Below are 24,552 nucleotides of genomic sequence, written 5' to 3' on the forward strand. Positions count from 1 at the left end.
CTAATTTATAGTCATTTGGAACTTTTCATAATATTTTTTCTAAGGTCCAAAATTGCTATTTAAGTATTATTACAATAATGTTAAACAATGACGTTTCCATCCTTGTTCTTATTGCTATTTTTGTGGATGATGAACTTGTTTTCACGGGTCTGTCACCCAGACCGCGCAAAGCGCGTCTGTCGCTCATCAGTTCGGCAAGTCTCGGCTGTGTTCGGCTGATTCCGCGAGTAACAAACGCTCCACCATTTTGCATAGTTACGCGCGTGTTGAAGGCTCCCCTGCTCCTGTGATCAGTATCACACCGTGAAGAACGTTTTCCCTGCAATGGACGGGTAAGTCTGCGCCTTTTGCAGAATATTTGCTAATATGCCATTTCTAAGCATAACCTAATCTGTATTTGAAACGATTTTAGTCGCGTTCTGTGAAGGCCGCTCGACACACCGGTGAAGCAACAGCCAACACAGGCTAATAATAACAAATGCGCGTTAACCTTACCTGGGTGAATCAAATTATGCCGCTAAATAGATCAGATATGTTTTACGAATACTAAATACGAACTCTCCTAATAATGCAACATCGGTCTTTGAAATGCGTCATGCTATTTGCGCAACAAATGTATGTAACGTTAATGTAGTTTAGCTGTGCGGCTAACGGTACTGCTATTATGCGGGCGCGTCTCCATTCCCTTTGTCTGAAATATAACGGGCACTCCATGTCCGCGAGCTGAATATAAATGCATTTGTCGTTTTCATTTATCGATTGAGTTTTATTGGGCTTAATATTATTACAAAACTGCTCCCATTCTGTCCGCAGTTAAGAGGACGTTAAAATGGTAATTATTTTATGTTGTGCTATTATCTTGTAATAATGTTAATTATAATTTCATAGGTATTATGCGTTCCGATGTGGTATCGATGTGTATGTGATTGATTGCAAGGGTATTGGATCAAACATCCATAAGTTACATGCATTTTTTCTGTTTTTCCTCTCTACAGCATTGCAAGTGATGTTGCAGTTGGTGTGAAGGTAAGTGGTTTGTCTTCGCACGACTGTAACGTTTAGATATTGTTATGAAAATACATGCAAGAAAAAACATGGATGCATGAACCCCCAGATCACTATATTATCATAATGGATTCTGTGATGTAAATAAAGGAAATAAAAACAAAAATATGACTTAAAATATTTAAATGTTTTGCTGAATTTTCATTTCTGTCTTTCTAGAGAAGCTCAGATGACTTGCTGTCTGGCAGTCTGTACAGTAGTCCAAATTCTTCAGTCACTGGTAAGAGAAATAAATGTGGGCATCACATTAGAATCTGAATGCATGAAATGCACAAAAATGAATCTGAATTCATGAAATGCACAAAAACGAAACATACGCTACCTGCACATAGATAGTGTCAAAGATTGGAGTTTTTTGTCAGTTACAAAGTCTACACACACACACACCCATTAATTGTTCGGAACATTTTTAAAGTGCCTTTCATTATGCTAATATGTTTTTCCAAATAATATCTTTCATTCAGTATGCAATGTAACTGGTTGTGAATCTGAAATGTTTGCAGAGTTTAAAAAATTTAAGGGTGCACAACAAATACATTTGTTCTGAAATTATTCTGAACTGCTAAACAGACATGTCAGCATTTCCAGTTTTGCATAATGCCAAAATGACAAAAGTGTTTTTTAGTTTTTGCCAAAAATCATTAGATTAAAAGTAATATTTTATAAAGAAATTGTATACGTTTTGTACTGTAAATTAATCAAAACCCAATTTTCATTTACACACCTTTGAAGATGATTATTAAATACTTTTTTTAACCCTCCAATTTTAGATGTTCAAATAACTTTATCTTAGCTAACATTTTTTTCCAAGTTTTTTTTCAACATTGTTGCTAGCAGCAGGAAGTACATTGCATAGAAATGTTCTGTAGGCAGGTTATTTAAGTGGACTTTTCTTTTCCAGTGAACGTGTGTGGTCTATGCATCAACAGATAGAATAGAGCAGAATATTAAGCTATTTTAAACTTTGAGCATGGCACACACTTCTCACTTTTGCACTTTGGTTGACACAGCAAAATTCTATTTGGCATATACGTAGTGGAACAGCATAACCACTTTTTCGACTTATTTTTGGACAGTTTTCCTACTGGCCGAAAAACTGAAACCGCTGTTTTCAGTAACTAAAAATTCACCACATCCCTAATTAACATGATGATAGTTACATGATGATAATATTTCAAATGTAAAGATAAAGCAATGTACCAAATTGTTAATTTAAATGTAACTACATAGTCATTATAGGCCACTTAATATTAAGTTGGACTGAAGCATTTGTAGTCAAGGCCAAACATTTTATTATTTAACATCTCAAAACTCCCATTAATATCACTAAATCATACTTGAATGGTTGAATCAGCACTTTTTCAGCAGTGATAAAATGCATCTGATTGTCCATTGTGTTCATAAACTCTCATTTTTCTCTAAACATCAAACTGACAAATGTCTTTCTCAAGTCATGATTGCGATGAAGGTTTGAGTTAAACTAGCTCTTCATTTAGTCTTTGGACTTGAATTGCTATCTTAAACATGTACATCCTGTCCTACAGTGTGTTATGTGCGATGAGGAGCTCCACAGTTAAAATTCAGATATGGGTTTGGACTTTTTGTTTGAGACATGCACTTTAAACCAAAGATGCCAAAGTAGGGCCCGCAGGCTAAAGTTGTCCCATGGTAACCTTTGATTTGGCCCACCAACACATCTGAAAGAGAGAGAGAATAATGGGCAGCTGGTTTGTGCAAATGCATTTGACCGAGATAGTCGTTTTGAATTTAAGGTAATGTTTTTTTCTTTGTTTTTTTACTCCATTGTGTTATAAATGGAATCGTTTATGTCTTTACTGTAATAAGTTCATTATAAAATATTCAAAATGATACTGCATTAGTTAATAAGATTTAAAGCAATGTTTTCTAGTAATTTTTTTAATATTAGGCAAATTTAACATAATATGGTTTGTATATTTGCCTTGGTCCCACAGCCCTTAATCAAGTTTGGCTTTTGGCCCTTTATAAGAAAAAGTTTGGGCACCCTTGCTTTAAACAGTAGACCAATTACAGACGAATAGAACATCTGCCCAAAGCAGCGTAGGAATCTCATAAAGAAGCAGTATAAAAGGATAAAAATAGGAATAAGGATAAAAAAAATAGGAACATTTAGGATAGCATTATAGGGACATTTTAAAGTAAGAAGCTCTGGTTTAGTTCTCTTTTTAAAACAGCTAAAACACCCAAGCTTAGTGCATTCCATGGCAAGGATTTGAAAAATATGCAACAGAATGATTTATTGATAACAAATAATTTTTATTTCACCAAGCAAATGGTTTTTAACATGCAGTGTCAGCAACACTAATGCAGTGGCAGGGTAATACTGATGGAACACGGTCACAGGTGTTTTTATATTTATTTGAATGTTTTATTAAATGTGACTCAGCCAATCATAATCAAGGACTGAAAAATTCTGTTGCCTAATCTAATCATTTTTTACAAGTGTGAACAATCTGTCTTGATCTGCTGATAATTGAAAATGTTACTATTTTGTGTGTTTCAGTCCTTTTAATGATATGGCAATTAACTAAGGTCACTCATATATATATATATATATATATATATATATATATATATATATATATATATATATATATATATATATATATATATATATATATATATAAATATAATAAATTATTATAAATAAAACAGTGCAAATGGATTTTGAGAATGCATCCTGCTTGAATTTACCATAATATTCAATATTAATATATAGCTAAAATATTACTATAGATTTCACATTAGGGATCTTGATTAAAGGAACGCTCCCCTTGTTTTGGATATATTAATTTGGATAGGCTATTAATGGATAGGCTAATTTTAAAACTCCCCTAGAATAATGGCAGTAAAGTTCCTTGATTATTACACCAGAATAAAAGTCAGGGTGCACCAGAAAGCAGGAGAAGGGGTGTGTTTCAGGACACAGATTAGCTCAAATTTAACAGGGAGGGAAGACAAAACATTTCCATGCACGCGAAACACTCGCTCTTTTTCAGCAATGCCCATGCGGTCACTTATCCATCGATGTAGAAAATTGATGTAAAAATATAATTTTCGTAATTTAAAAAAAATATTTGCATACTGACCACCAGGTAAACTTCCAATCAAAGATATATGTATATATGTGCATATCTGGCACTGGATAACCAGTCTTCCACTGCACCCTGGTCCCACATTTATTTTAAAGGGGTGCTACCCTGTACTAAAATGGCGGCTCTATTGATGCATTCCTTCAAATAGACAACAATGGCATAGGTGACATCTAATGTAAATATCTATGATGAAGCTTAAGTTTTTTTTTTAACAGAAACGCATTAGGTTGAATCCATTTGGACCAAAAGCCAACAAACCAACAAATACTGGATTTGAGAATTTTACAATTTTTTACTCTCTTTTTTACTTTTTTCTATCAATAATTTTTCAGTAAAAAATTCATGCAAATTGTCTTGGGGTTGTACTAGATGGTATGCTTTAGTTTAATTCACATATCTGGCTTTTTTCACTTGCGTAACATTGCAAGACTTCGCCTTTCACTATCCCAACAAAGTACTGAAGTGCTTGTACATACTCTGGTTACATCAAGGATTGATTATTGCAATTCCCTCCTATCTGGTATCCCTCTTAACCAACTTTACAGATTACAGCTAATCTAGAACTCAGCAGCTAGGATGGTCACCCACTCGTGTGCTTCTGAACACATATCCCTAATTCTCTTTCACTTGCGTTGGCTTCCTGTTCTTTTTCATGTGCAATATAAAATTCTTCTGTTAACTTACAAAGCTCTTCACAACCTGGCACCCGATTACCTCTCTGATCTTTTATACTGGTACACTTCTCGGTGCTGAGATCTTCTGCGGCTAAATTGTTATCAATTCTAAATTTAAAGATGAAATCATTTGGTAGCAGGGGTTTTAGCTGCATAGCACCATAGTTATGGTATTCCCAGCCTTTAGATATTCATCAGGTGGACTCTTTCTCCAATTTTAAATCCCAGTTTAAAACCGTTCTGTTCAGAATTGCTTTTAATGATTTTTGCTTGGTTTAACATTGTTTATTATTCCTCTGTCTTGTTTTTTAATTTGTGCCTGTGACATATTGTAAGGTGTTCTTGAGTGCTTTGAAAGGCACCTATAAATAAAAGGTATTATTATTATTCTTTTTAATCATGTAATTTTCTCTGTAATATACTTTTAAAATTTTAAACTTTTCTAAAAAAAATGAAACACATAAAACAGTGTATACAACTAGAGATTTTTTGTTTTGACACATTAAAATATGTGGCTAAGAAGTAACTATATTTGATTTTTGTGGCAAGCAAAACAAAAAATTCCATTGGCCCAACTGGGGTTTAGCCATGTACAAGGCCAACATTTTATTTATAATGGTTTTAAAAGGGTATTAAAATATCTCAAATTTGACTTGATGAAACCTTCAGAAACCCTGGAAAGTATAGTTTCTAGTCATATTGGCCAAAAACAGCAACTTTGTATTTTGCTTCAATCTTAGAACATGATGTAACTACAGTAGAGTCAAGCTTTAAATAGGAAAATTATGTAAACTCCTTGGTCACTTTTGAGTGTAATGCTAATTGTGTAATTCAATCTAATGATCTATGCTAGGGTTGGGGGATGTCGACCAATTTAGCATTGTACGATGTCTAATGTGAAACAACGCAATCGCCATATGTGGCAGTGAATTAATTGAAGTGCAAGCGTGAAAGGAAATGATTGACGCAGTGTACTGACACTGTTACACATTACCTGATTTAAAAGATCGAAGAGTCATTACATAGAGACAAGATTAATTAAATATCATGTTGAACAACTATAGTGAGACGCGATTCAGCGATATATCCTTAAAAAACTGTCCGACGTGCACTGCTCTTTGGGGTTTTGAGCTCAAAGCACCTGCAGGCTGCCTGGAGCTCAAACGTTGTATGCTGCAGTGCTTGCCTGTGTGTGGTTACGTGATGTGCGTTTTCAGTGGTTAAAATGCTAGATGAAACGCCAGTGTGGATGTGGAACATTATCATTCTGAACAGCAATTTTAAAGCTAAGACGTATTAGTGTAAATGGGGCCTAAAGCCTGGTTTATACTACTGCGTCAAGTGATCGACATGACCTACGACGGATGCAATGCTCGTAGCCGTGCATTTATACTTCTGCATGCTGTTTCTGTTGCTCTGCAATAACACTTCCGAACTGCTAGCTGGCAGTGAGGTGTTTATGTTCTTCTGGGACGAGTTTGTTCACTGGTGTTTTGTTTCTAAACGCTACCTTAATGTACACTTGGCTCAAACTCGCTCATTTTGAGGCTGGAATCGGCAGAAGTGCAACAACTTTAATCATAAGGTAAACACAAAACGACAGTCTCCATCCGGAACTCCTTTATGGGACTCTTGTAAACACTCGATGTATCGGGCTCGCACGCATCTCATCTCCGCCCACACTCGTCAGCGCTACCGAGCCAACCAATCACAGAGCTTACACTATGCGTCGTTGCGACATGTAGTTAGATGTTTTAAGAGGTGCACGTCAACATTGCCAACGGCCACAGCGAGGGCTATGCGTCCACGCATAGGCTGCACCGTATAGTATAAATCAGCCTTAAGTGTGTTTTTTTTTTTTCTTGAGCGGGTTGCTGCTGCGATGGGGGCAGGGTAGAGGATTGCGATGTCGGCTCAGCATCGTAATGTCTATCGGTCATCGGCAATGGATGATTGCATCGTCTATCGACCCAACCCTAATCTATGCTAAGCTAAAGTGTCCTTGAAGGACCTAAAAATTGGCTGAAAAGATTAAAAAATGGTAAAACTCAACGGTTTATCTTGGGAAGTTGTAAAAAGTCTATTTTCCAAAAAAAGGTAAAAGCTTTTTGATAAAAGCTAAAACTCTGTATTGGAATTTCCCTATATATTGACAAATAATACAGGTCAAATTGTTCTTTTTTTGCTCATTAGATAATGTACAAACCTGATAATACCAATTTAAAGTCACATTTTTAAATTCAACTGTATTCCTGATATACTTACAGCTAATGGAAGTGACAGTAAAAAACTGAGGGTGGAGGACAGCATGGACAGCCCACCATCAAGAGTTATTCATATCCGTAAACTCCCCAATGAGGTTTCTGAGACTGAGGTCATCGCCCTGGGATTGCCCTTTGGAAAGGTCACAAATATACTAATGCTTAAAGGCAAAAATCAGGTATGTGATGGGGTAACAATAAAATCAACCTTTACTGTGATGCAACAAATCTGAAATTCAATGAAGGGCCTAAAAACTTTTCACATTGGTGCACAAAGTTCATACTTAACTGCATTTGAGGAAAAAAAAAGGCTGTTTTTTCATTTTGAACACTTTCTCTCAATTAGGCATTTTTAGAGCTGGGAACCGAGGAAGCAGCTGTTACCATGGTGAACTACTACACAGCTGTTACACCTCAAGTGCGTAATGTCCCAGTGTTCATTCAGTACTCCAACCACAAAGAGCTCAAGACAGACAGTGCACTCAACCAGGTTCGCAAAACACCCTTTTAATGCTTGATGGTAAAATGTAGCAGCAGCGGAAGTGTGTAACTGGCATAGCTCTCATCTTAATCTGTTTCCATGCTTTTCTTCTGAAGCGAGCTCAGGCCGTGCTGCAGGCGGTGTCAGCTGTCCAGGAGGGCGGCTCTCCAAGCTCGGACATGGCCAGCAAGAGTGTGTTAACGCCTGCCCCCAGCCCAGTACTGCGAATAATCATCGACAACATGTTCTACCCAGTCACCCTGGACGTCCTCCAACAGGTCACTGCCCACAGCAGGCATCCATCTGGAATAAACTGCAGTTTTAAAAGAAAACAAGCCAAATGTATTTTTACACTCCCATGCCTCTGAATTAACAGGCCTTTGCACTGATTTCTCTTAGATCTTCTCCAAGTTTGGGACGGTCATGAAGATAATCACGTTTACCAAAAATAATCAGTTTCAGGCTCTTCTGCAGTTCAGTGACCCAGTAAATGCCCAGCAGGCCAAACTGGTGAGTGAACGAAGAGGCGGACTGAAAGCACCGCAAACTCCATAAATGTGTAATGATCTGCCGAAGCACTGTTATGAGATTTTTAATGTGATGGTTATGGCCACAGGCGAATTATGATCCAGTCATATGTTAGTTTAGTACCTTTTCTTTCATTTATGTGATGAAATGACTGCAGTTGTCATTACTTGTAGAGGAGCGATTTTATTACTTTTAGCAGGGCCCTACATTATGCTCCGGCTGTAATTATTCTTATCCTCGTTCACCCTTGTCATAGAATAACAAATGTGATGCGCTGTCTCGCTCTCATCCTCTATCTCTGTCTTTCAATAAAGTCCTTGGACGGCCAGAACATTTACAACTCTTGTTGCACTCTGCGCATTGACTTCTCCAAGCTGGTCAACCTGAATGTAAAATACAACAATGACAAAAGCCGGGATTATACCCGACCCGAGCTGCCAGCGGGAGATGGCCAACCACCAGTGGACCCGTCTATGGCCGCCGCTCTCAGCAAAGATTCCCCCTCCCTGCTTGGTATGTTAGACAACACTCACGTGTGTATGTAATGTAAATGTGGCTCAATCACACCTTTAAAGTCCGCGTGAACCGTAAGTTGTTGAGACTTTTATTTCAGTATGTTAAGTGTTCAGTATGTTCTACCAAATGAAACAGAATATTGAGTAGGGGGTGGGGCTTTCTTTTTGCACATCATTACGAATATTCTGGCTGAAGCTTTTAAATTCACGCTAACATAATAAACATTGCTCCAAAAGTGGAAGCAAATGGTCAGATTTTAAATTGAAGATTACCAAATCAGGCTTTATTATCAGTGGATTAAATTACAAAGATTTATTGTTCATTTGTACTTCTGATTGTTCACGAAAGCAATGTGCACTAGCCAAACACAGATTGTAAATTTTGATTTCACACGGACTTTAAGACCCATCTTCCCTGTCATTCTCTGACATGCATCATCATCTTCTGTCTGCATAGCTTCAGTTTCAGAGCAGGGTAGAGGTGTGAATGCTTTGCCTTTATTGTGTGTTATTCATGAAGAGTTTTCTAGTTCTTAGTGGAAAATGGGTCAATGGTGCCTGAAATGCAATCCTGTCTAATTGATGTGCCATTCAAACTCGTTCCTTTTACGTTTTTTTGCCGCTTCCACGGCCCCCAGTCTGTGTTTGATCCCGAAAGACTTTGACTGTACACGTTCTCCGTAGGTACTCCCTCTGGAATGGTAACTTCCTACTCTAGTGGTGGAGGGTTTCCATCTTCTCTAGGTACCTATGCTTCCATTTACTTTCCTTTTTTTCTTTTGATTTTCTAACGCTGCTTGAATGCGCTCTTCCCTCTGAAGGACAGGGACTTTTCCAGTGCTGTCAGAATTGGCAGGGCTTTCATGTTGAAACCACCCCAACCATTTGTCCTGACTTGACATGCAAGCTTCATAAACAGTGTCGCTATTTGTCAAAGCATAAATCTGAAGCTGCAACAATAAGCCCTTCCATTCTGCATTATAGGCCTGACGTAATGGATTGACACGCACACTAATTAGGGACCTGTATTTCAGACAGACTGGCAATCCAAACTGCCAAACACCAGTTCCCTTAGCTAAAGCAGAGCTGCCTATTGAGCGGCTAACTACAGCAAGCAGAAGGGCCCCAAAAAGCAATTTGGCTTTCAGATATTGCTCCAGAGCTTCAGTCTGTGTGAAATCGGTTCAGATAGCGATCTGCCTAGCAGCAGATATTGACTCTGGGATGTGGGTTTGCCCGAGGTGTGTGGTTTTTGGCTGGATAACTGGATGTGCTTGGTGTGGTGGGTGCAGACAGGTAGAATGCATGGCCACAGGGCAGATCCGGCTGAGATGCTGAGCTGTCGGCTCTTCTGGGCTAAGTGGGCTGACAGGGTTCTTCCTCTCCATCTCTCTCTCTCTCTCCCTATAGGGGCCATCAGCCCTCTGAGCGCAGCAGCGGCGGCAGCAGCAGCAGCAGGGAGGGTAGCGTTGTCCGGTCATTCAGTACCTGGCGGAGTGCTACTGGTCAGCAATCTCAATGATGAGGTCAGTGCACTCTCAAAACACACACAAACACATCCCTGCTCTCTCTGTTCAGTTTTCTCATTGTGTCGATCAGGTCACACTGTATGTCTCTGGTTTTATATGTTTAGTCCTCATCTGTTAAAGATCATTTTTTTAATTAAAGGGACCTCAACATCACCTTCAAAATGTTTAGCAGCAGAGCAGCGTTAACTTGTTTCTGTTGTTGTGTTGGCATTTAAAAAGAGGAGTTCTTGGTGATGTCATATTGTTAATTTGATGATTATTCAATCATTTATTGATATGATAATTGTTAAATTCTGAGGCTGGGTAAAAATAGCAATTTTTAGAATTCGAATTATGATCTGACAGATCCAGTGAGCACATCAGTGAATTAAGTAAAAGTAAATTGTTATACACACAGGCGATACAGTGGTGCAGTAGGTAGTGCTGTCGCCTCACAACAAGAAGGTCGCTGGTTTGAGCCTCGGCTCAGTCGGCGTTTCTGTGTGGAGTTTGCATGTTCTCCCTGCATTCGCATGGGTTTCCTCCGGGTGCTCCGGTTTCACCTACAGTCGAAAGACATGCGGTTTAGGTGAATTGGGTAGGCTAAATTGTTCGTAGTGTATGAGTGTGTGTGTGGATGTTTCCCAGAGTTGGGTTGCGGCTGGAAGGGCATCCACTGCGTAAAAACGGGCTGGATAAGTTGATGGTACATTCCGCTGTGGCGACCCTGCCCTAATAAAGGAATAAGCCGACAAGAAAATGAATGAATGAATGAAATTGTTATACACATAATACAATTGTTGTAACTATTTTATTTATCGTGTGTTTTGATTGCCAAAATGTTAAAATATCTACAATGTGAAAATAAAAGAATTGCACCTAAAATGTTTACTGTGAAAGTCTTCTGAAGAGACACAATTATTTAAAAAAATTTCACTGCAATTGTTACTAGTTGGCACAAACATTTTGGATTTTCACAACTTTCATGATGCCCAAAATATTTAGTTTTTTTGAATCCGCTTGTTAAGAGTGACATCCATTCGCTCTATCAAACTGTATGGGGTAACTCAAAATCACAATCGCAATATATATATATATATATATATATATATATATATATATATATATATATATATATATATATATATATATATATATATATATGTATATGCCTAATATCCAATGGCCAGAAAGTAATAAATTTTTTATAAATTGTTAAAATTTGGGTATTTGTTATGCAGCAAGTCCAGAGACTGTTGTGTACACTGATTTTATATAAAATTCACTTTAATGTGTGATAGAATTAAAAATGGCCGTAAATTAATATTTTCTAATTTCAAATGAGTAGCAGCTTGGACCAGAAAACAGTATTCCATAAATCACAGATACGTCACGACTTAACAAGCGTATATATAAATCAAACGCATCTGCTTTTAAAAAAAAATCTGTGCTTGAATATGGATATTTAATTAACAAAACATTAAGAAAGTTTTAAACAAAAAGTAGTTATTTCTTTTTCAGATTCAAAATAGTTCCAAAACATAGATTGAGTCGATTGCCATCAACACTCTTCAAACTTGCACATGCACTTGAACAATACCTTTGTTTTTGTTTTTTTTTGTTTTTTCAGTTTGTTTTTTGGTTGTTAGGATCACGCAACTCTTTCTAATGGCAATTTGTAACTTTTTGATTTGGTGGCCAATTTGAACAATCTTATTCGAACAATCTCCCAGTAACGGTTGGGTTTAGGGGCGGTGTTGGGTAAAATTCATACATTTTCGTACGATTGAACTTTGTACAAATTTGTACTAATTAGCCACTAAAATGACAAAACGTAAAATAGTTAAATTTCCTCATGCAATCAGGCTGGATCTCGAGTTTACCTACTATTTTTCAATAATGCTTCAATGTGCCCGTACTGTTTAAAGATTGAGCTTGTACGAATTTGCACTAATTAGCTAACTAAAATGACAAAACATAAAATAGTTACATTTTCTCATGCGATCAGGCTGGATCTCGAGCTTGCGTACTATTTTTCAATAATGCTTAAATGTGCCCGTACTGTTAAACGATTGAACACGTATGAATTTGTACTAATAGCCACTAAAATGACAGAACATAAAATAGTTACTTGTGTACTATTTTGTGTAGGTTACTTGTGTACCTAATGTGTTCTCAAGTCTAATGTGAGGGTGAATAAATGACGAGATGATTAATTCTTTTGCGTGGATCATGGAATACGTTGTGTCAGACTAGTACACAAATCAGTACCCAGCACTACTAATTGCATCGTCAGGACTTCCTTTATTGCATAATACTTTAATCAGATTTCTGCGTTAGATTTGCTCTCTTGCTAAACATTTTGAACCTGACTTCAAAGTCATTTCAGTCACTTTTCTGATGTGCACTAGATTCAGAATGATTTATTCAGTCCCAGACAATACAAACTGAGCAGGTGACTTGTCTTGACACGATTTCAGATTGACCTTTGTCTCATTTCCATCCTCAATGTATATCATGTATTGTGTTCAATGTTATTTCAGTATATTTGCAGATAGCAGTGAATTGATAGTCAGTAATGATGAATTAAACCCTGTAGCTCTTTATGTTCTCTATTGTGACATTTACTTTATACTTGCAGAAATATACTGAAAGCATTCTCAGTAAGGTTTTCGTCAAAATGGAGGGTCTCTCTGCAGTCTCTCCTCTGTGCAAATTTTGATCACTGTCTCTCTCTCCTCTCTCTTTATCTCTCCCCCTCTCTGCTCTCTCTCTCTCTCTCTTTCTCGCACCTTTTCATGAGCGCTCTGTCTGGAAGTAATATCTAACTGTCTTTTCTCTCTAAGCTGTATCTCTCTCTTCCTCTCCTGATGCTCCACTGCCTCTCTCTAAGCTATTCAAAGTTGGTATGAAACATGGTAGCTCCACCCGCCTCTGTCATTTCTCTCACACTTTCTCTCTCTCACTATGATTTCTCTGTCTTTTTGAAGTGTCCCAGTAATTTCCCCATCATGGTTTTTGTTTTCCCAAACACTTGTGGGTTTGTGGAAGTTTTCAACATGACGTGCTCTCTATTGATGCCATAACTCTGCAAGGTGGTTTTCATGCCTACCCGCTGCATGACCCCGCCCCCTTTACAGCTATAGGCTGCTTTGTTTTGTTTGGTTTTCCCCTTTAACGCTTTTTCTTCTCGTACTAAAGCTTTCCACTGGCTCTGCATGCTTTGTCCTCTCAGCGTTTTTGTGCTGCAGTTAGTCTGAGTAAATGTACCCTGCCCACGTTCGGTCTCGAGTGACTACGTTTGGCACTGTTAAACATAGTCGGGGGAAGCAAAAGCAAAAAAAGAAAAGAGAACCCTACCATTTTCTGACCAAACTCCTGCATTTCCTGTGTACTGACCTGTATATTATTTTTGTTCCCCCTTCCAACTTTTGTTTCTTATTCATTTCTTTATTTTTTTTTGTTTTTCTTTTATCCCACGCTGCTTCCAACCCCTCCTTCTCCCTCTCTCCTCTTCTGTGATTGGTTGGCCCTTTCTCTCCTGCAATCCTGTCTCCCCGCCCTCCACCCATTCATGCTTTGTGCCTGAACCAAAACAAATGTTCCTCCTCGGACCGACTTGCCCCAATTAACTGCCTTGACCCATGCTCCATGACCACCTCACCATTCTACGGGAAACCACCCTCCGTTATGGATGATCTGTTCATCTCCGCTCTACCTCGACTCTTCTCTCTTCCTGTCTTACGCTGCTTGCTCTTCTCTCCTTCTAAAGATGGTTACGCCCCAAAGTCTGTTTACCCTCTTCGGTATGTTATCGTTAGCAATCTACCTCTTTTTGTTGATCTATTGTTAATTTCATTTCAGTTGTTCTTTTGTTTACTCTTTCATTTGCCATATCTCTAGACTAGTTGTTAATAATCTGGCTCTAATGTAATTTCCAGTTTCATTTGTTTAGTTCTATTATGCCAAAATTTCAGCTGATGAGAAAATGTCCAGTTTTTTTGGTTGATTTTCCTTGGCTTTTGAAGCCTCTGTCTCTATCTTGCTCTATCTGTCTCTCTTCATGTACAGCTTATATTAATGCATGGTTGATTATTTTGCATGTAGGCTTTTGATTTTAACTTTGCCATATCACATGAGCTTGTTTTTTGGAGGGCGTTTCAGAATAAGTTGTGTCTGTTAGAAACACTGTTTTGGACTCTTTGGTGTAGATAATTTGGAAGATTTGTACCATCATCTTCACCTTTCATGTCAGAACCGGAGCTTCTGAAGCACTAACTTGTCCTTCCTGGTTCACTCCTCTCGTCCTCCCTCCTTCCCTCCCTCTTCCATCTGCCTCTCACTTAACTGAAGGTGTCTACGGTGACGTGCAACGCGTGAAAATCCTTTACAATAAGAAGGACAGTGCTTTAATCCAGATGTCTGATGGAAACCAGGCCCAGTTGGGTAAGCGGACAGTGTTATTTTTGTGTTTGATGTTTTTATTATAGGGTTACTCCATCAAAAAATAAATAAATAAAATAAATTGCGTATTTTCACACTGTAATTTCTTTCCGAGACCTTTTTTTGGGAATACAAATTGAGATATTTTTGGTGAAATCGGAGAGCCTCCTCATCTTCCATAGACAGCAAGGGTGCCAGCTCATTTAATGTAAACAGGGTGTCTGTGGGGTCTTAAAATGTCTTAAATTTAAAAAAACAAAATTTTTGGCCTTAAAAAGTCTTAAATTCACTGAAATATTATGTTGTAGGTCTTAAATCATTTTAAACAGGTCTTAATTTTCCTATATCCATGAAAAGTTACCCAATCGGACAAACATCCATCCAATCACCAGCAATACAAAAGTTTATTTACCAATATGGTTTAAGTATCTTCCTTACAATAGCATTTGTTTTCAACAGTTTTTTTTACGTTTTAACTAGGCCATTAAAAGTCCCCTTAGTGTTTAGTCCTGTGGAAGTAAAAAAATTCACTCATAATGGTCTTAAAGAAGTCTTAAAGTCTTAAATTTGACTTGATGAAACCTGCAGAAGCCCTGGTAAAGGCATGTACCAAATACATCCTCAAAACATTCCATATGCCTTCAGTGGACCTATATTATCAAGCTACAAGCATCTTTTTGTGTGCACATAAAACAAAAATGACAACTTCACAGTTTCTTCTCCTCAGTGTCAGTATAGGGTGCATGTGCACGAAACACAAGGGAGTCAGACGCATGGTCAAATGCGACAGATGAATGTGTGGACCATATACTGACACTGAGGAAAGGCATTATTTTTGTTTTATGTTTACAGAAAAATATTCTCGTAGCTTGAAAATAGTCTGATTGAACAACTAAATGCATGGACTATCTCGTTGTTAATGATGGTTGGGGAAGATCTCAGATTTCACCTAAAATATGTTAATTTGTATTCTGAAGACCCCGAAGGTCCTATGCTTTGTTCACACCAGATGCGGAACGTTTAAGTTTAATCTCTTCATTCGCGCGTCAAAATCCTCTTCATTCGCGTGTCAAATCTGCTTCAATCAAACGTTTAATTCACTTCACAACAGATGCGGATTCTCGTGATGTGCAGGGCTTCTGTCTGCTCGGTGACTCTAGCTTCATTGCTAAATGGCTAACATAGATTTTATTGAGAAAATAACTGTGTTTATGTGCTTCATGAAGGCTGAAAACAGCGTTGATTTGTTTGCAGCAGTGTCTGAGTCCACAAGATACTTTCAGAGGTGCACCCAGCCCTGTGAGCTCACAAACTCCTTCAGAAACTTAACCTGGATGATGGAAGCATTCAGCGATGCTTCTAACTGAGTCGAGCCCAGTTTGAAGGATTTCCCCCCGAGACACCAACAACAAGCTCTGCATCATAATCACACCCCCACAAGAGCAAGCTCCTAATTGGTTAACACGGCGCAAATGTCCGCTGAAGTTCAGATTTTTGAACTCGAGCTATTTGTGCTATTCGCACTTTAAGCGCGTCAAACGCGCAATTCACGCCGCGCCATTCACGCAGTTCAAGTCCTTCGCGCAGCAGGATGTCTATTTTGCATGTCCTTTGCATTGACTTAATATGTAAATCACTCATGCTTGATGCTTCTTCCGCATCTGGTGTGAACACAGCACCAGGGATTTGGAATGGCATGATTTTTTTTAATTTTTTTTTTTATTTAGGGTGATCTTACACTTTAATGATGCACCAAAATCAATATTCTGAGCCAAAAACAAAAAAAAGTTGACGCTTGTTTCATGTTACAAGCAACAAAGCACAAGGGTCATTTAGCACAGACTAAATAAAATAATCTTTGAGATTTAATAATCCATAACAATATCAATTATAATTGAGACTTAAATATTGTCATCCAAGTGTTGAAATCCACACAGCTGCTTTATTGTGTGCATGAAATAGATAAATATTCCATCAGAGAAACATGAATTCCATTTAACTGTTTTGGTCAAACATTTTGTGTCTTCTTGTTTTAGCCATGAGCCATCTGAACGGGCAGAAGATGTATGGCAAGATCATTCGTGTGACCCTTTCGAAGCACCAGACGGTACAGCTACCCAGGGAAGGTTTAGATGATCAGGGCCTGACAAAGGACTTCACTAGTTCTCCACTGCACCGCTTCAAAAAGCCTGGCTCTAAAAACTTCCAGAACATCTTCCCCCCTTCAGCTACACTTCATCTCTCTAACATACCGTGAGTATGCAGGAGAACAATAATTTGTTGATTACGTTAGTAAAATTCGTACTGTATTGCTGGTAAAGCAGATTTGCGATGTCCTAATGAATGCAAGTGGCCATTTTTCTGTACATTTTTGTAATTATTGTATTATTCTGGCATCATAAATCTTGGACCTACTGCTGACCATCCTTTTAAATGAATTGTCAGTTTTGTCCCTCGCAGTGTACCAGTTCAAATCTGAGATTAAAATGTGGCTACCAAGGAACATTTGTTTTCTTTTTTATTGGTTCATGCATCATGATAACGTTTTACCATTTACTCTGAGGAAATGCTAATAAGTGCTTGTTTCCCCTCCAGTGACAATGTGACAGAGGAGGATTTACGACTGCTCTTCTCAAACTCCGGCGGTACAGTGAAAGCGTTCAAGTTTTTCCAGTAAGAACCTTATGCTTTGCGTTTTCTCAGTTTTATGTGTTTGTTCCTAGTCATCACTGTTTGATTTTTCTGCTAGAGATCGCAAAATGTCTCTGCTGCAGATGGCCACGGCCGAGGAGGCAATTCAGGCCCTCATCGACCTTCACAACTATGACATGGGCCGCGGCCACCGTCTGAGAGTGTCCTTCTCAAAGTCCACCATCTGAGGACCCGCTGGTGCTCTCTTACCTTTCCTCTCTCTCCCCCAGGAGCCTCAAGTCCAGTTCAGTTTTATTTGTACCAGTCATTCCTTAACACCATATCAAAAACTTCAATGAGAATGGCCCTAAAGGAACACTCGCTCTCTATCTGCTCCTGCTATTTGTGTTTGGCCAGCTGTTATTCTGTTTTAGGATGGATTGACAAAAATGTGCCTTACTTAGCAAAATAGCGTCATCTTTTTTGCTCCCATTGACACAGGTTATAGTAGTTCAGTCACATTACACACAGTGTGTTATTTTTACAATCACCTGGCTTTGTTGTTTTGATGGTTTCTGAAAGTGATATTTAGCTTTTGCCCAATGTGTTTTCATTTGGTCTTTGATGAAAAAATTGATGAAGCTTTGAAAGCTAGGCGACCTTTTTTTTAACGTCTGTTGAATCTGAAGATAAGTAAGCAAATTTGATGGAGCGTACTCCATTTTGTAAATGATCTTCTGCATTTTTTTATTATTTAGGGCTGTAGTATTATTTCGTTTTCTTTGATCAGGCATCCGAGGTACTTTCTGTGATTGAAACCTGTGGTAAACAAAACACTGGCAGGGGGGAGCATCGTGTGTGACGTGTAGTACCTGCTTTGATATTTCTCACTTTTGCTTCAGTGAATTCTGTTTCCCGTTTTTTAGATGAAAATCCGAGCATGTGCTGATGGATCTCGGCAGTTGCATGTGTCAGATTGACCATGTTTGATGTTGTGAATTCACATTAATGTAGGGACTGTTGGGACCAAAGTAAATGTGCCTTTAGTCTTACTTTATTCTGCATTGTACAAAATGTTTTATTCAACCTCGGGAATATTTTTATCAACGGAGACTTTCCAACAGACATCACTCACGTGAAAGATCCATAATTGTCTTTGATTGTGGTTTTGATAGAGAATCGCTCGCTGATTCTATTGCAAAATTACCCTTTTTCTTCTTTTTTGTGGTTTAGACCTAAGAAACCAATGGGAGTGGGGGTGTTCTGTACATTTTTTACATGAATTGAGTTTTTACATCTTTAGGAATGTAATGTTCAGTATAGAAGCGGCACAATTAAAAGTTCATTTTTCTACCAAGTTTGTGCTTGACGGTCCCTGTGTGGTGTAGTGCTTTTATCCTGTAGCATGCTGAATAAACTCTTCTCGCTCTGCATTCACCTCTGCCTCTCTGCTGTCTCTTTCTCTTCCTGTACTGTCCTCTGTATCTCACTTAGCTCTTTTCCTCCGATTACACTCTTTCCAGGCTCAGGAAAAACACTCGCCAGAGTATCAATACACACAATTGAAGTAAAAAAAACAAAAAACAGAAAGGATGTAATCTTTGGCTGATTATCTAACTTTCCCCATCACGTCGTCATGTGTTTTTGTTTCATTTTCTGTTTTCATGCTTATCCCTGTATCTTTGTCCACTTTGGTCACTTCAAGTATGAATTGAATATCAGTGTGCCGTTTTTGTGTCCCCACAATTTTGTATCTGAGAGCAGGGTGCTTGGTTCACAGATTGGTAACTGTGTTTAGTTGCATGCAGTACAATGGAAAAACGTGCTTACAGTATCCCGCCTTTCAATATGTGACTGATTGTGCATTGAAGTGGTTGTTTGTCTGCTGGAGAAAAGACAATCAACTGGCACCGATTTAAGCTGAGACACGAGTTACATAAATTGCAGCTTGCACCGTTTTTCGTGAACCAGTATAAACCGAAGCGTAGTGCTAAGAATCCTTCTGGGAGAGTGTTTCTTTTTTTGTTAAGCATGCTGTCTTTTTTTGAAGAAAGAAAGCGGCTTTCACTGACTACAATGGCTTTCCTGTAGTTGAACATAAAGGAGATTCAGTATTTTGGGCTTGTGTTGCCTCAAGCTTTGGGTGCTTAGAATCATAAAATCTGGATATTTTGCAGTGTAGAACAGTGTGATAAGGGTGTTTTCTTCAAATGCTGTAGGTCTTCTTGAAGCAAATAACAAACACTAAAAAAAGAAGCTAGTAATGTTTACACCAGTGGTTCTCGACACCTTTTTTGAGTCAAAAGTCAAATCAATGCAAATCACCTGGCTAATTATGTGCTGAGACCTAAATTACTTCAAATATAACACAACTGGGGTCTCATTTATAAATATGGTGTACACACAGAGCAGGGGTAGAAATGTGTATGCCAATTTCTATGCAAAAGTTGTGATCTATAAAAACTAAAATAAAAATAAAAAACTCCTAAGATTTACTTAATAAAGTCCCTGTAACTATTTGCACATGCAAAATTTAAGTAAATTTTATATCATGTACAATTAACTTGTCAATATTTAAAATGTACTTATTTTTTTTAGGAGTGTTAGGTTAAACATTAGGTAAAAGTAATTGATTTTCTTCAATTTTGAGCCTATATTTAGCTGTTCTTTTTTGGCAGAAGGAAAATTGCTTTCATCAGATTAAGTTAATTTGTTATTAAGTTAAATGAGTACATTTGAAAGGAATTAATTAAATTAAGACACTTATTTCCACTGACTTGAAATGTGTTATTTCATTTTATTTTAAGCAAATTGAACCCAAGAGCAAATTTAGGGATCTCAGAACTAGTGTTAGCAAAGCTATGTTTTTCTGAATGAACCTTAATGTTGGTATAAAAACTGGCAAGACCCAAAACATGAGTACTCTTCTGGAAGGTGGTAACCTTAAAACAACAACAAAAAAATAATCTTCAAACTAATTAGGATTAAATTCTCACGAGATTGCTTTTATTTTAAAAATATTAATCTAATTTAATCCCATGCAAAACTAGACATCGATTACTACATATACAGTACAATAATATTACTAGGTTTGAAAATATTTAAATGTTACAAGTAAATGAAAGTTAATATTTAACTTTTTCCACTCGTTTCATTTAATACATCAAGATAATGTTTAAATGGTGAATATTTTGCTTAGAAAAATCTAGTTATCTTTAAAAAAATTATAATACAATATAAAATGTTGACAGTATATTAACTAGATTTTACCACACCAAAAAGAGTTTTTTTTTTATTATTATTATTGGTGATGGGAGAATGTGGTAATCATTTACCTTGAAGATTGACTTAATTGAACATCTATTAATAATCATATGGCCCATGAGCATACATAAATAAACATGTTGTCCATGTTTAGGAAGGTTTCTAGGTAAATTTTATACATCAGATCCCTGGTCAGTTATTCAAAATAAATCTGGAGATAAAAAAAAACAACAACAACAACAAGCATTGTGTCTATCTGCCTTCATCACTGAAGGCCAGTTTTGTTCTTAAATCAAAATGGTCATGTTTTAGCTGTTTATCTGTGCAATAATGCAAATATCTAATCATATAACCATATGGCAGCGATATTTAGACATGGTCAAGATGATCTCCTACTATTTAAACTGAGCATCAGAATGGTGAATAAAAATCATTTATGTGACTTTGCACATTGCCTGGTTGTTGGTGCCAGAAGGACTGTACTTCAGAAACTTGTTTTTATGCTTTTTTTTTTTTTTTTTTTTGCACAACTGCTTAGAGCAGGGATCACCAATCTCGGTCCTGGAGGGCAGGTGTCCCTGCAAGGTTTAGCTCCAACTTGCCTCAACACACCTGCCTGGATGTTTCAAGTATACCTGATAAGACCTTGATTAGCTTGTTCAGGTGTGTTTGATTAGGGCTGGAGCTAAAATCTGCTGGACACCGGCCCTCCAGGAACAAGCTTGGTGACCACTGGCTTAGAGTTTACAGAGAAGAGAAAATGCTAATTGAGTTGTGGGTAAAAATACCTTGCTTATGCCAAGGGTAAGAGGACTGACCAGATTGACCAGACTGGTTTACGCTTTTAGAAAGGCATTCGTTATTCAAAGCACTCACTTCCACCAAAGTCTACAGAAGAGTATATCTCTCGCAACATGTTTAAGACTGAACCATGTGAGCTACAAAAGCAGACAATTTGCAAAGGCTCCATATAATTGCAATACAACATTGGAAGTTGCATTTGGATGATAGGGTAGAAAAGAATTTGGAATTAATGACACAAAATGAATCCACTCTGTCTTAAATTAATATTAGTAAGCTTTGTGGTAGTGTAGTAAAGATGCGGGGAAGATTTTCTTCCATGCATGGGAGCTCTTATACCCACTGTGCATTGTTTAAATGTCACAGCCTATCGGAGTATTATTGCCAATCATGTCTGTCCTCTACGACTACAGTGTATTCTTTTAATGAAGGGTAATTCCATCAGGATAATACACTATCCCCCGGTTTAATAAAATGTAAGCCTGAGCTGTTTCAAATGAAAAAAAAAAAAAAAACTATTTGTACTGAATGATCTGCACATTTTTAGATTTTCACATATTTAGTTTTGCTTGTGTGTGTGTGTGTGTGTGTGTGTGTGTGTGTGTGTGTGTGTGTGTGTGTGTGTGTGTGTGTGTGTGTGTGTGTGTGTGTGTGTGTGTGTGTGTGTGTGTGTGTGTGTGTGTGTGTGTGTGTGTGTGTGTGTGTGTGTGTGTGTGTGTGTGTGTGTGTGTGTGTGTGTGTGTGTGTGTGTGTGTGTGTGTTGTGTGTGTGTTGTGTGTGTGTTGTGTGTGTGTGTGTGTGAGATCCGAATTAGATTTGCAGTTTTATGCAAAAGTTTGGCCACCCCTGATAATTTTCATTTGACTATATTTTATACCCTAGGGAAAAAGCAACATTACTGATCTGACATATCATTTATTTAATCAACAGATGCAATGCAATTTAAGTCTTAAAAAAACAGATGTGCAAACATTTGCACACACCAACAGAATAATGACCTCTTGCTGAAATAACAGCCTGTAGATGCTTTTTATAGTCAAGGATAAGTTCCTTAATTCTTGCTGAAGGCATTTTGGTCTATTATTCCTTGCAAAATTTGTGCAGTTCAATCAGGTTTGATAGGTGCTGAGCGTGAACAGCCCTTTTTAAAGCAGTCCATAGATTTTCGATGATGTTCAAGTCTGGGGACTGGGATGGATATGCTAGAACAGTGGTTCTCAAACTTTTTTTTATCAAGGACCACCTCAGAAAAAAATAGTCTCCTCAAGTACCACCAAAATGAGCAGTATTGAAATACAGTAGCGCAGTAGGCCCAGTAAAGCAGCTACAACTCTGCACAGTTAAAAAATGTGGCAGATTACCTCAGAAAAATAGACTATATGTCATAAATGTCATATTATATACATAATTTTTGATAAATTTTGAAATGTGTATAACATGTACATGACATTTCATTCCTCTGTGTGCCACTAGAAGGAAGCCTGCGTACCATTAGTGGTACACGAACCACAGTTTGAGAACCACTGTGCTAGAACATTGTTTCATGTCTAACCGTGAATTCCTTGGTTGATCAGGCACTGTGCTTTGGGTCATTGTCCTGCTGAAACATCCAATCCTGGCGTAACTTCAGCCTCTTGACTGCTTTCTGAACATTGTTCTTCAGAATCTGCTCATGCTGGGTGGAATTCATGCAACCTTTAACTCTGACAAGGTTTCCAGTACCTGTTCTTGCCACACATACCTACAGCATGATGGACCCTCCACATATTGTACAGTAGGGAGCATGTTCTTCTCCAGAAATGCTGTGTTCTTTTTCCCTCATGCAAAGTATCTATGGTTGTGGGATCTGCCCACAGTATATTTTTCCAAAAAAATGTATGTTGCAATTAATCAGCACTAAATGACTACAGGTTTTGAAATCCACAAAAAAGACTTTTGCATAGTCTATTTTTCAGTGTCAAAATACTGCTACACTACGCATTTCTGTCTGAACAACAAGACATTATCTAGCTTTCTATAGAAATCAAATGGCATATCGATGATATCTCTTATAGAGAAAGCAAGTTACTATTCAGTGTGGTGCCCAAACCTTTGCATGAAACTGTATGTGCTAAACTGTAATATCACATTTGCAAATAAAGCACCGTTTCCATACAGCGAGTCAGAAATATTTTTTATCTTTCCAATAAGCTAGCACCTAATATCAAAAAGAAAAATTGAATTTGCTATTTCTGGAAAAGCCACTGTTAACCTTTTTTACTGTCGGCTGAAGACTAAATGCAATGAACACTCAATGGCTATTGGAGGCATAAGACTGCTCTTACATTCGCAGCGCAGACATTCAAGACAGTTCTGGGGAGTAATAATATGGGAACCACTGTGATGACTGATTTTGACTGAGGAATTTTAGAATGACCAATTTTTTTTTTTTTTTTTGAATGTCTATTTATGTCATCTCATCAAACCTATTATTTATTATCACATGATCTGTTAAAATCACCTGACTGTTTTTTGATGCTCATACTGGAATTTAGATGGATTGATTTCCATCAGTTTAGGCATTTTTTTTCTTATTAAATAATAAGTCTGTCCTACTCAGTTGTAGGCATGGAATAACGGTTTTCAAGGTATACCGTGGTTTAGCTACACCATAACTATGGTATTTGTAAGAATTTTTAAAAATGTTTTTATTTTTTAAATAGATTTTTAGGGCAACAGTATCTCCAGCAGAAAAGATATCCCAAGAAGTCTTTTAAATTGTAAAGAAATCTTTGTTTTTGAAACTAATGAAGTTTTATAAACTAATTTAAAGAGAAGCACGTGATATGATCGATTGCAGCTGGCATCACATCAATAATTATAATAGTCTGATCAAATATCACTGCTTGACCAATCAGATGAATTCTAGTCTCTAATAAATAAGCGAATTCATCCTACCTCCTGATCTTTATTTTTGAAGAAACTCTCCATCTACCCCATCCACCCCTTTGTTCCTTTACTAGGGGGAGCTGCTACATGCTACATGACCAGGCAGGAGCCCTGGGCTCAAATATCTCTGAGCTCAGGGTTCTCTCCTGGGACAGCATGCTCAATCTGCAAATTTATATCAAGCAGCTAAGAGTGACCTCTTGATATGAAGATATCAAAAGTCAATGATTCATTTGAATTATTTGACCTGACATGTTTACTCTTTTAAAAATATTATAAATGTTTCTCATTATAAATGTGTTCAATGGGGAAAAAGTTT

At 37.6% G+C, this 24,552-nt stretch overlaps 1 protein-coding gene and 1 long non-coding RNA gene across 5 annotated transcripts; both read left to right on the forward strand.

Annotated features, from left to right (window-relative positions):
• Positions 1–224: 224 nt before the first annotated feature.
• Positions 225–18,677, forward strand: ptbp2b (polypyrimidine tract binding protein 2b). Of its 4 annotated transcripts, NM_001100007.1 has the most exons (15): positions 225–332; positions 996–1,026; positions 1,225–1,285; positions 7,141–7,313; positions 7,481–7,624; positions 7,732–7,893; positions 8,015–8,125; positions 8,458–8,656; positions 9,343–9,402; positions 10,069–10,184; positions 13,939–13,972; positions 14,520–14,612; positions 16,646–16,862; positions 17,205–17,282; positions 17,359–18,597. In NM_001100007.1, the coding sequence occupies exons 1-15, from the start codon at positions 325–327 to the stop codon at positions 17,486–17,488; spliced, it is 1,617 nt and encodes a 538-aa protein (NP_001093477.1). In that variant the 5' UTR covers positions 225–324; the 3' UTR covers positions 17,489–18,597. The 4 variants fall into 4 exon arrangements, 2 of the variants coding, with proteins under 2 accessions (NP_001093477.1, XP_087095844.1); XR_015477849.1 differs by lacking the exon at positions 13,939–13,972 and having other exon boundaries at positions 252–332; positions 17,359–18,677; XM_087239718.1 differs by lacking the exon at positions 9,343–9,402 and having other exon boundaries at positions 252–332; positions 17,359–18,677.
• Positions 18,678–19,359: 682 nt separating this feature from the next.
• Positions 19,360–23,459, forward strand: LOC147837070 (uncharacterized). The gene is made up of 2 exons (XR_015478413.1): positions 19,360–21,942; positions 22,109–23,459. It is a non-coding gene; the product is annotated as an uncharacterized LOC147837070 (long non-coding RNA).
• The last annotated feature ends 1,093 nt before the right edge of the window (positions 23,460–24,552 follow it).

The sequence above is a fragment of the Danio rerio genome, chromosome 2 (assembly GCF_052040795.2).
Source record: "Danio rerio strain M-AB ecotype USA chromosome 2, GRCz13ab, whole genome shotgun sequence".
NCBI classification, from domain to species: domain Eukaryota; kingdom Metazoa; phylum Chordata; class Actinopteri; order Cypriniformes; family Danionidae; genus Danio; species Danio rerio.

Excerpts from the sequence above, each read along its gene's own strand:
- ptbp2b (NM_001100007.1), top strand. Across the intron at positions 13,973-14,519 it reads AAGTCTGTTTACCCTCTTCG|GTGTCTACGGTGACGTGCAA; the intron begins GTATGTTATCGT and ends ACTTAACTGAAG. Across the intron at positions 17,283-17,358 it reads AAAGCGTTCAAGTTTTTCCA|AGATCGCAAAATGTCTCTGC; the intron begins GTAAGAACCTTA and ends TTTTTCTGCTAG.